This window comes from Cladophialophora psammophila (assembly GCF_000585535.1).
Source record: "Cladophialophora psammophila CBS 110553 chromosome Unknown aczJe-supercont1.1, whole genome shotgun sequence".
In the NCBI taxonomy this organism is placed as follows: Eukaryota; Fungi; Ascomycota; class Eurotiomycetes; order Chaetothyriales; family Herpotrichiellaceae; genus Cladophialophora; species Cladophialophora psammophila.
Window position 1 is genome coordinate 3,411,814 of NW_006912922.1, and position 12,665 is coordinate 3,424,478.

Here is a 12,665-nt window from a genome sequence, read left to right on the forward strand (position 1 = left end):
CTCATCAAAACCTCTCAACACTTTGCGAAAGGCAATGGGCATCAACATTGTCCTTGTCTCGGCAAAGCATAAAGACACGCAGCAACGGTGTCATCAAGAGGGGCCGCCGAGGATATGCACATGTTGGAGGGGCAGCCGAGCAGAAGGGTAGTTCAATCAAGCACAAACTGAGCCTCTAATTGAGCATCGTGCATGTACTCATGGTCGTGCAAGCGGCATATATTTCAAGATGTCGGGCTGAAAGTCCGTCTCGGGAGTTGCGGGAGGTATAGTCAACCGACCAAATTGTACGGGGCTATCTATTTTAGCACCCATTTGCCAACGAGGAACGGTCCGGACTATTGTAGTCACTCACTACCGTCTGTCATGTTGGTATACAATTCCTGGCCAGTTGGCTCGCAAGACGTATTAGTTGCCGAATAGCCGTCTAGCCGTCTTGCCGAGGGGATGTGATGCTGATAGCAAATAGCAGGTGGACATGCGATGGTACAAGGTACCTGCCAATCTGCCCGTGGGCTGAGGCATCTACCTACCTTAGGTGTTCCTCCACATGCTCGTACTCTTTTCCACATGGCGATGGATCTCACGGAACAACAACGGTTGGAGCGAAAGGGAGGTTATTGTCGTCAACGATTAGGTGTGTAACATGTGATGGAGTACTTGCGAGTCTAAGCAAGGGAAGAAGTACCTTGGTCCCTCACATACTCGCTCACCCACCTATTTGTCCTTGTTTGTAGGTACTCACCCACACACTAGCTAATGCATGCATGTCTCACATTTAGATCTTGAACGGGGAGAGCTTGGACAACGTCGACATGGAATGCCCACCCCCGTGTCCAATTCCATCGAATGATTGAGATGCCATTCCATTAAACCCTTGCCCTTGTTCTCTAGTCCTAGTCCTAGACTCCTAGTCCTGGTTCTGCTTGTCTTCGCGTCATTGATTGATTGATTGATTCTATATATATATGTGTGTGTGTATGTATGTATGTATGCATGTATGTATGTACTCGTACCGGCGTGACGATCCAACGGATGATGAGACAATGTGAAATGATAGTTCGACAAGGGGAGACCGAGACGATGGACGACAGAAGCATAAGTGGAAATGCTAACGGCACGTAAATTACCGGGCATAATGAGATTCTTGCCTTACGGACAAAGGTACTCCTCCCAGGAACTCGTAGCGTGCTTATTCTTAGTTTGGCGCACCGCATTGCCATTATTACTCTCCTGTCGTCTTGTCCCATTGTTGTGCCATCCTATCTCATCCCCGGTGCCCAAGCAGATACAGTACCATATCCAGCGCGGCACCGCTACGTCATCGCCTATCAATAACCCATTCCATCCCCATTCGCCTTCGTCATCAACTCCGTTCCAGGTACGTAGCCGGTATGTATGTATTCCACACCGCGGTAATACTAACCACTGGTGTAGAGTGCAGCGGGACCGAGTCTGGAGAACCGCCTACTTTCCGCACACGCCCTCGCCACCTACACACACGCGCACATGCCACGCGTACCCACAACACACACATGCCGCGCACGCACACATACACGATCAAGGGACGGGCCAAACAACCCGCAAAAAGAAAGGGGGAGAGTCCAAGAGTTAGTGCAAGAGTAAGTGCAAGAGTAATTGGACAAGGCTAGGCTTGCCTTGCGGAATCATGTAGACAGTCGATCTCAGATAATATCAAACTCGTGGCGAGGCTGCAGATCACATGAATCAACCAAGTCTCGTATATGCAAGTATGATGGGTCAGCGCCTGCACCAACTTTCACGGGTGGGTAGGTCGCCATCTCACATAGCAAACATTGCGACAAGTAATACGCATTGAAACTACAAAGAAACAGCATGGAGAAAAAGCTAGGAATAACATTTGGCACGGGTGTAACAATAGCCCATGGACACAACTAGGAAAAAAAGACACGCTGGAAAATCACTCGCATCGCCATCACCCATCACCATCGCCCATATTCCGCCATGAACGCCTCCCATGACTTTCCAAATCACAACCCGCAAAGTGAACAGTCCCATCACAGTCCCGTGATCGATTCTCCCAACGCATCTGAAAATGCCCAGCAAAACCAACGTTATCAACGCTGTGTTGTGAAGAAACCCCCCCAACTATGTACGGTTTTTGGAACAAGGGTGCAAGAAGCACACGCGTAAGGAAAAAGCAAAGTCTATCCAGCAATTAAAGCCCACCCCTAGCTCTTTCTATCAGGTATCTGTCCTTGCGTGAGAAGCTGTTGAAAAATGTAGTCATGTCGTGACAGTGAACGCATCGAATGTCTCCCTTAAGACAAGAGAGCCTCGCGGATGAATTGACCAACGCCCTTGGCCTGTAGAATAGTCAGAACATGTACAGTGCTTCGTGCTGGGGAAGCCTTTCACTTACCACTGGAGGCTTCATCATCGTGAAGTGGTTCCCGACCACCGTGACCATCTTACAGACATCCAGTCCCAAAAGTTTGTCCCAGCCGTTGGGGCCGAAGTCAGTTCGGTTCTCCAAGAGCCACTTCATGCTCTTGGGATCATCCGCTTGTGGCGGAGGTCGTGGGTCGCCTGGCTTGCCACAGACACCGTCCGTTGCCCAGATTAACAACGTTGGAGGCGCCTTGAAATCGTGAGTCGACTTCAATTCTGGTCGGTAGGCAGTCAATGCCTTGATGCTGTACTCGAAGTGAGGCAACAGCCAGTTAGGGGTCTTGCCAGTACCAGTTCCCAGAAGACCGATCTCGTCAAAGAAGTGGTGCAGACGGGCTGGCAGGGGCTCGAGCCGGATGGGGCAGGGCGAGTCGATCAGAATCAACTTCTCTACAGTGTAGTTCCTGTCCGGATGCAGCTTCTGCAAGTCACTGAGCTGTCGGGTGACTTCGTAGGCGACAACACCTCCAGCTGACCAACCACCGAGAATGTAAGGGCCCATCGGCTGTCGGCGCATCACTTCCTCGAGGTACAGCTTGGAAACACCTTCAATACCACAAGTGTAGCTAGTGGGATCCTTCATGAAGGGGCAGTTGAGACCGTAGACTGCCAAGTTCTTGCTGTCGATGGCCGGGATCGAGACGTACGAGGTGGCCGAGCCCGAGCCGTCAGGGAACAAGAAAAGGTTCTTGGTGGCTGTCTTGGGGTTACCTTGGAGCAACACCGAGGTAGCAGGAGGCATTTGAACAACCACTTCGACTGGAGGAGCAGCGGGGGCAACAACAACGCTGGTTCTGACTTCGTGCTTCTGAGCTGTAGGAGGGGCAACCTTGGGCTTTTCGAGACCAAGGGCCTTTCGCAAATGACCAAGAGACGGGTTGTCAGCAAGAATCGTGGGATCGAGATCGATGTCGTGATCCTCGCGGAGCTTTCCGAGTACGGTGAGAGCCATCAAAGAGTCCATACCCAAGTTACTAAGATCAGTTGTCTCAGTGATCTCGGCGAGATCCATCTCCATTTCCTGGGCAATAACCTGTCGAATGGTTTCGATCATATCACCACCCGCAGCTGACGGTGCTTGGGCCACAGCTTCGACGGCAGCAGATTTGCCTTGATCTTGTGGCTTGGCTGGGAAGTCCTCTGTCTCTGGGGTCGTGATGCCAGACTCGACAGTTTCGTCGTCGCTTTCAGAGCCGGAGTCGGTCGATTCGACGGAGCTAGCATCACCACCTGTAGCTGCTTCTGGTACTGACATGCCGCTCAGGTGCTTGCGAAGAGCACCAACCGAGGCGTGATCAGTGAAGAGGGTGTTGTCAACCTCGAGGTCAAGATCTTCACGGAATTTACCAGAGATGGTCAAGGACATAAGGCTGTCCACGCCCATATCGGCCCATTGGATGTCATCATTCAGTTCAGATTGATCAACATCGATCTCCTTGGCGATGATGTCGAAAGCGCGAACGACAAGGCTTCCAGAGGAAGGTGCAGACTTGGAAGGTGCAGGAGCCTTGACCTTAGGGGTCTTGGCAGGTTTCTTGGCCTTCACCTTGGGAGCTGGCAGTTCGATGCGAGACGGAGCAGCAGAATCAACCGGGGTGGGAGCCTTGACAGCACGAGACTCCTTGACAGGAGCAGAGGCTGGAGAAGCAGCAGCCTTAGCACCGGCCTTCGGCTTGGGCATCATGACATCCATCAACTTGCGAGGAATGCATTGGAAGCGAACAGCTCCGGCGACACCAACAATTTCCTTGCTTGAGTTGAAGACATAGACATCGCCAGCTCGCATCTTGCTTCCCGCAACAGGCTGCATCTTGACGTAGGCAAAGTACTGCTTGTCGTGCTCGAGCGGAGCAAGGAATCGAAGGCTGCCCCACCCGTGTGAGATGTAGCATTCCTCCATACGGTTGACAGTGGCGTTGACTGTGAAACCGGATAGATGGCAGGCGCTGTCGATAAAGTACGGGCTGAAGTAAAAGTCACCATCGTTGGGACCAGCGCGGAATTTAATGTTGCTAGTTGCCTCAAACTCCGGACCGTCGAAGATTACGCTCTGCATGCCCTGGAAGACATCAGAGTAGTCGACCAAAGCACCAAAGAGTTTGTAGGCCATCGAGCGGCTGACCTTGTCCGCCTCGCCATTTTCCATCTTGTGCTTGAGCATGTCGATTCTGGATTGTACGAGGTAAGATACCTTGTTCCACTCTTCCTTCCAGGCAGCGGCATCTTCGAAACGAAGAACGCATTTGGCGTGGATGACATCCTTCTTACCATTGTTGGTGGTGACAGTGAAGTCTGCCTTTCTGGAGTCGAGATCAATCTTCATGGTCATGCGCACAATTTGGCTTTCTGGTTCATTGATGTTCTTGAGCAACAGGGGGGCAGGATTGTCCATGGTGCCAATGTTGATGTCAACTTTTTCACCAGGTTTGATCAGGTTCACACCATAGTTGCACAAGGTGTACGCCATATCAGCGTACAATGTCGATGGGCATAGGCCACTGCCATTAACCAAATGGCCTGCAACGACAGGGAACAATTTGGGATGCGAGAAGTCGGACTCAGCGATGATGGTTGCAACCTTGCCCTTAACTTCTTCTGAGACAATGCCTTGCACAGCAGTGGAGAGGTACTTCCTAGCCTTCGCTGGACCAGCTGCCACAGGAGCCGCGGCGGCAGGAGCAATGGCCTTGGGGTAATCGCCCTTGTACAATAGCCAATCCCCAGTGTATTGGAGCCAATAATTCTTTTCATCAAAACCGTAGGATGGCAAATTGTTCAGGACGCGAAGAGCCTCGTTCTCCTTGTGAAAGGCATCCCAATTGAGAGCCTTACCAGCAGTGTACAGACCAGCCATGGATGTCGAGATGATCTTCCATGGATCTTCGTCACGGCGCATGGTCGGCAGTGTTGGTGCAGACAGGCAGGATTTAATCATGCTAGCGCACAGAGGATGACCGCCAACTTCGAGCCACAGAGAGGTGTCACTGATTGTGGCAGTGGACATACCAGCAGAGAGGCCACCAACAAAGTCGACGGTCTTGCGGCAATGTCTGCTGAGGTAGAAGGCGTCGAACACGCCGCCGACGTTGACGATGTCGCTCAATAGAGGGGAGATGACTGGAACCCGAGGCGGGTGATATTTGATTGACGATGCCAACTTCTCAAAGTCTGCGAGAATGGGATCGACTTGAGACGAGTGGAATGCAAACGGCAACTTAAGCTTAGTGCATTTCTGGCCAGCATCAGCCAACTTTTGAGCAACTGCGTCGATGTCGCCCATAGTGCCAGAGAGCACAGTATCGGAGACACCGTTAATGCAAGCAATCTCAATCTTTCCTTGGCTGTTGGCGACGACATCTTGCAGACCCGCCACTGGTGATCGGACAGCCAGCATGGCATGAGTGCCTGCAGTGCATTTCTGCTCCAGGAGCTGGGCACGCTTTCCGACCAGATAGATGGTGTCGGCAACAGACAGAACCCCGGCAGCTTGGAGGGCAGCATACTCGCCCAACGAGTGACCAATCACAACACTTGGAGTAACACCCCATGTTGCCCAAAGACGTGTGAGAGCCATTTGGATACAACACATTCCGAGCTGAACCACTGTGGGTGGCAGATGCTGAACCTCAGTTGATCCGTCGATGAGAGGCATGATCGACGGCAGACCCTGACGCAGAGCGATGTCGTTGAATTCCTCAATGTCGCCACGGAATTGCTTGGAAGTCTCAAAGAGCTTCTGACCCATGCCGGTGTACTGCGAACCTTGACCGGTGAATGCCATTGCAATCTGAGGTGAGGCGAGAGGGATGGGGTTGTGGGTCTGATCTTGAGTGGCTTTCAAGGCAGCCTGCAGTTGGGCGATGGACTGCACAGGGAAGGCAGCACGATAGTTGTAGTGTGCTCGGCGAGCAGTCACGGTGTAAGCCAGGTCGGTAAGACCGACATTGGAGTTCTTGTTCAGATACTCTTCGTATTTGGCAATTGTTTTCTTGAAAGCAGCCAAGGACTTCGCGGAGACGGTAACCACTTGAGTGGATCGAGGATCCGAGGTCGGCTCCTTGGGAACTTCAGGACCATCCTGCAAAAGCATAGCTGTGTTACCACCAGCCGCACTAAAGTTGTTGATAAACACAGTACGCTTGCCACCAGCAGGTCGAAGGAATGGCGTGGTCTGGAAAGCGATGTTGACGTTGCGCTCCTTCAGGTCAGGTGCGAAGTTCTTGTTCATTTGCTTCTTGATGCCGGTGTGAGGCGGGATCTTGCTCTTCTGGAGCATCAGAAGAACCTTGATGAGCGCAGAGACGCCCGAAACGGCCTCACCATGACCAATGTTGGATTTGACAGCTCCGACGTACAATGGCTGATCTGGTCGTCTGCGACCTTGCCGGGGTGCGAACACCGAGGACACCGATTCCATTTCGATACCGTCTCCCGCCTGTGTACCAGTTCCGTGCATCTCCACGTAGTTGACATCATTGCAGTGGACGTTGCATTCCTTGAGCACCTTGTCGAACAAGAAGGCCTGGTTCTCCGCACAAGGATGCGTGATCGAAACGGCTTCTGCCGAGTGGTTTGTGCCAATTCCGCGAATAACACCCAAGATCGGGTCGCGGTCGGCAAGAGCATCTTCCAGCCGTTTCATAATGACTGTGCAGACGCCATCACCTCGGCAGTAACCATCGGCGTCGTTATCCCAAGTTTTGCATGATCCTGTCCTTGACAGGAAGTGACCCCTGCTGAGTCCGGAGAAAATGTCGGAATTGGTGACCACATTGGCACCACCGGTGAATGCTGTGTCACACTCGTTTGCTCGGAGCGACGTGATGGCAACATTCATAGCAGCAAAGCTGGAAGAGCATGCGGTATCAACCGAAAAGCTAGGTCCAGAGAACTTAAAAAAGTAGTTGATACGACCTGGACCAAAGGCACGTACGCCCCCGGAAATGAAGTATGTATCAATGTCCTGGGCGGCGTTGACTTCACGCCAATCGTCGGAGGTTTGGCCGTAGAAAGTACCGATTCGGTCGTGTTTGGTGGACGGGGTTCGACCTGGCACGATGCCAGCCATTTCCATCGCCTCGTAGCCAGTGGCCAGCATCAGTCTTTGCATGGGATCGGTCTGTGCAGCCTCTCGCGGGGACATATTGAAGAATCTAGCATCAAATAGGCCGGGTTTCTCAATGAAGTTCCCGAAGGGAGTGTGCGATGTATTCTTCTTCTTCGATGTCGGGTCAGTGTGGGAATCGACTGGGAACCTGTCCGGAGGAACTGGTCGGTGGACATCGAGACCGTTCTCGAGCAATTGCCAGAAGAGCTCTGCATCCGCAGCGTCAGGGAATCGGCCTGAGTATCCAATAATGGCAATATCAGCTTCTTTCTTGGAATGTTTCGTTCCAGCAGGGGCAACAGTGGCCCAGTGTGATTGATCCTCGAGAGTGACTTTGGGAGTATTGGCTTTCAAGGCGGAAACGACGCTGCTGGCGAGGTTGGTCGGACCGACGGCAAAAACTTTGGCTTCCTCAGCCTTGCCAGAGGCACAGTATTTCAAGACCTTGTCCCATCGGAGCGGCTCAATCACAATTTCTCTCAGGGCTCCCTGGAGAAGCTCGAACCCGTTCTGTGCGGGAATTGGTTTGCCAGTAACACTGGAGCAGACAGGGTATCTGACTGTGGTGTTGCCGAATATGGCTTTGGTTTGTGGTCGGAGGATCTTGTCCAGGTCCGCCAGTGAATGCAGGTGTGACGCGTGGTAGGGCGCAAAGATGGAGACTGGGGCGTTTTTATGCGTGCGGAAGAATTCCGAGTCCTCGAAAAGCGAGTTCTTTGTCGATGGCGGGCCGCTGATGGTGACTGAAGTCGCAGAAGAGGCGCTGATCCACAGCTTGTTTGTTGGGGACGTGCCCTTCTCTTTGTGGAACGCGTCCAAAGCTCCTTGCGCCGACTTTTCGTCCGCCGCCACGATTGTCGACCATGACTGAGGCTTAGAGTCACATTCAATCTGATCTGCCACTTTGCCCACAAGAGCACCCGCCCGGAAGGCAACTCGTACTGCTTCGACTGCGAGCGGAAGAAGGGCGGTAAGGGAATCTGAAGAAGCGACCGCGGCGGCAGCAATTAAACCGGTACATAGGCCGACCAACCGTGCGTCTGCATTATGCGGAATATATGAGGGTGTTCTCTCCTCGAAAGCACTAAAGAAGCTCAGGTCAGTTTGATCTGAAGGTCACTTTACAGGTAGGGAAGTCAGAATCGTACCCAAAGAAATGAGTGAACTGTGAAATACAAACGAGGGCGCTCTCAATGGCGGCGTCCTTTGCCTCGCCTCTGTAGTAACGATCGACTAGTTCTTGGATGGTAGAAAAATTAGGGACTGCTTTGGAAGGATGTGAGCGAGATCGGTTTTCGACTCTGACGGCTTCACCAGCTCTCTCGAGGAAGCTCTGTAGGATAACATCGTCCTTCCGTGAGAAGACCTTGGTGAAGAACGCCCGGCAATCAGCAGTCTGATCGCCGAAGACGTAGACCTCCTCCATGATGGGCGTGAAAACAGGCGACGACGAGCTTCAACGAGCGATGCTTCAAGGGAGAAGAATTGGAAAAATGGGGGGAGGATCAGCTATCATATAAAGGAGTTGGGAGAGCGTGAAAATAGAGCGAACGACCAATACGAGGCATGAGTAAGGGAGTGGTGAAAGCGAAAGCGAAAGTGAATTTGACAACAGCGCCCCCCTGGTGGGTCGTGTGAGGGACTGAGGGAGTGAGGGTCATACTAGGTCACTAGGGGAGGTCAAAGCATGCACCGCGATCTGCGCGCTGGAAATCAAGAGCATGGCGAGCAGGCCTGCAGGGCGAGCAGGGCGAGGCAATCCAAATCTGGAGAGGCTGTTCTGTTCGAGTTGTTGGCGTTGGCGTCCACGGGTCGTGCATTGGCGATTCGGAATTGGCACGGGGTTCCACTGGGCGTATTGACGGCTGCGGCTAACGCCAGCCTAGTCAGATTGTTCTTGTTTTTCATGGTTTTTTTTCGGCGCCCGAATCTGGCTGTCTACACGGCCTGGACCCAGATGAGACACGTCCTGCGCTGAGCGAGGGGCCGTAATCTTTCGTCTCAATACATAGCCAGCTGCTAGCACTCCAAGGCCCCCCAGCGGTGATGTTACCCCTTAGCACTCAGGACCTAGGACCTAGTACCTCGTAGCGCTGTCATCACCTGCTGCTAATACTTTCTCGCCAATGTTCAGCCGCACCAATGTGCAGAATAACGGTCTGCAAAAGCTTTGTCTAGTACCAAAGTCATAATGTGCTCTTGTCGATGTTGGACGGCAAAAGGAGAGGCATCGGGGGCAGAGGGGGGGGCTGGGGATCAAGATTTTCGTGCCATTACAATTTTACGGAGGATTTGGTTTGGTTCTAAATGGCACCCTACCATTGGCTGAGGCCGTTGTTCCGGGCCTTGGCTACGGGCAATGTACCTCGTAGTACGGACACTTAGCCTGATTGGGACCTCCCCTCTAAAATATCTCGACGTCGTATTGGTTCGCCCTAACCATCGTTTTGCTGCTTGCTCGGACGACTGGCACTGCACAGCCTATCGCTCAACCCTTTGTCCTGGGCAACAGGAACAGGTCCAGGAGCACCGCAGACACGGTCCTGTCCTCCACTCCCCGCCAGCGCTATCAATTCCTGCCAATCGATGGATACTACGTTGCAGCGTGAATTGTGACATTGTGTCGGTCGAGTCTAGAATAGCTGGTGTATACGGAGGACAGGTATTGCCTCGGCGGCAAAGGGGGCTGCCGCTAGCTGGCTTGGCCGTATCAAAAGGTCGCCCTCGTATAGCTGAGGTTGTAAAGACGAGCCCGTGAGGCAGTGAGAATACTCGTTCTCCTCTCGTCTTCCCATACCACACCCTCCCTGTCTAACGGGCTGAGGCTGAACAAAGTTACCTGGTGGCGGCAAAGAGATTGGAGGACAGCAATCACCTCCAGACCTGGGATCCGCCGCCTCCTCCCAAATGATGACTGCATGACGTTCAACCTCGCTTGGTTATCGCATTCTCATTCCTCGAGGAACTTCGGTCTGGGCACGCCCATCGTGCGATCGATGACCAGTACATTGATGGTACGGAGTATCTGTTGCGCACCGTTGCCCTCGGAGATTCGAAGCGGAAAGTCATAAAATAACAACAGGTATGAGAGTGAGGGCAGGACATCCGCGCGCAAAATCCGAATCCTACCATCAATGAACTGCAAATGCATGAGATGGGCCAGCATACGGAGTATCCTGATTCTGCTGTACCTCTGGCCCTACTTGGGCCGAAAGGGCTGACAAACTTGTGTTTTGATGCGGCGTGGCCGCTGCGGCGATGATTTGTCTACAGCGATGCGGATCCTCGACACAAAGCGTGCCAGGCAATTTCACCGGCGGCGTGGATTGTTGATGGCGGAGTTTGGGACAAATGAGCGGTGGATGAAGTCAGTTCGGATGTGGGTGATAGGGGAAGGGGATCCCGGTCTTGGGCCCTGCGAGACAGGGGATGGACCAGGATGGATCAAACATGCTTCAGGTTTGCCTCAACTAACTTCCGTCTAGCGTGACGCCACACCTTGCATGGTCTAGCGAGCCTTGTGTATCGACTCCAGAGTAGACTCTATATTTGGCGTCAGGCCCTGACACTATCCCTTTCCTGCCGCCAAGCTCCCTTGCTCCCTACAAGCCTTCTGGGGTCTGGTGGAGCATTGGTGTCGGGACAGGGGATCGTCTCTCGCAACCAAGTGACACCAACACCCACCCGTCTGGCGAAAGAATTTCCATTCCGGCTTCTATCCGGCTTCAAAGCACACCCCAAAACCAGCTTGTTCATCCGCGGCTCTCCAAGCAAGCGCTGGTCCGGGTCATCAAGCTCAGATCGATGAGACCACTCCCACAACCACAACCAAAATCGTTGCAAAATCCTGGTTGACATGTGGCGTCAGGGATCGGATCTACAAGTCCTCCCGTCCTTTGACTTGACTGTTCTAGGCTACTCGTGCGAGTACGTAAAGATAGGGGGTCCTACCACTGATCCACGGGAAAATGGATCTGAATGATTCGCATTACAAGGCACAAGGGAAAAAGCGCATGTGCCCTGTAGAATAACAATCGCAGCAACAATCTCTTTGTGCCTTCGAACCGAACTTTGGGGGTGGATCAAGCCCCCTTCTTTCTCCTTTTCTTTACCAACCCATGCCACGCTCTACTCAGGAGGATCGAACTGCCCCCTTTTCGGCTTGTCGTTGCCGGATAGAGAAGCTAGTGGCGGTACTACTGCGATAGGCGGCAATGAGGCTCAGGAGACTCAACACACCGCGTCCGGCCGGGAGATCTTGTCTCATAATATGGAGACCCAAGACCATCCATATCAGGGCGCTAAGTTTCCGCTCGAATCCTCAGCCTTGAAGCGAGGTAAAAAGAGCCCTGTGGGACGTGGGTTCACCACGAGTTTCGCAATCTCTCCGAACCATTCAACGCCTTATCCGATAAATAGCCAGGGGACAAGGACACTATTATATTGCTAATCGACGAGATGGAGCATGTAGCAAATGCGCTACAGCTTTGAGGCCGCTCTCCTTATCGATTAACCTTCTCCTTTCTTGAGGACTTTAGATAATGCAAGGCCATCCGGCCAGGAATGTCGAATCTGGCAGACCGTGGGCGCCATTATTGACACAAATGTGGTCGTCTGCCGTTGCCCTTGGATCAAGCTTATTTCAACCCTCCCAAAGCGTGCTCATCCCCTGTCATCATATTATAAACATCCCCCATTTGGCGTCTGCTAACGGATTTGAGACTCCATCAGGAAGACTGGCCAAAGCCCGCCGCCCCGCCATTTGTGCGAGGCTTCTGGAGATACAGCTGCTGCACCTTGACGATGCGCTTGCTCGCTTACCTGCCCGCCTGGATTCTGATTCGCATCCAAGTCCGGTCCTGCAGGATCGAGAGGAACCTTTCTCGAATGGCAGCGAGAGAGGACTTCCTCCATCATTATTTCTATTTTGTGTGTCGATCAACTACCTAGAGCAAAGAATATCAGGGATCCAAAACCTTGCTGGTCCTTGCTGATGATTCCTGAAAATGATGAATTTATCTCTCACACCTTCCATATTGTGTGGCGTATGCCATCTGGTCGACGTCCCTGCCTCGTTTCGGCCACACCGCCCTTCTCCATCAGATCAGGCTTGCCGGTGGATGAC

At 52.7% G+C, this 12,665-nt stretch overlaps 1 protein-coding gene across 1 annotated transcript; it reads right to left on the reverse strand.

Annotated features, from left to right (window-relative positions):
* Positions 1–2,359: 2,359 nt before the first annotated feature.
* On the reverse strand, positions 2,360–8,966 carry A1O5_01207 (uncharacterized protein; the record flags this gene model as incomplete). Its single annotated transcript, XM_007741826.1, has 2 exons — positions 2,360–8,624; positions 8,689–8,966. The coding sequence occupies 2 exons, from the start codon at positions 8,964–8,966 to the stop codon at positions 2,360–2,362; spliced, it is 6,543 nt and encodes a 2,180-aa protein (XP_007740016.1).
* Between the last annotated feature and the right edge of the window lie 3,699 nt (positions 8,967–12,665).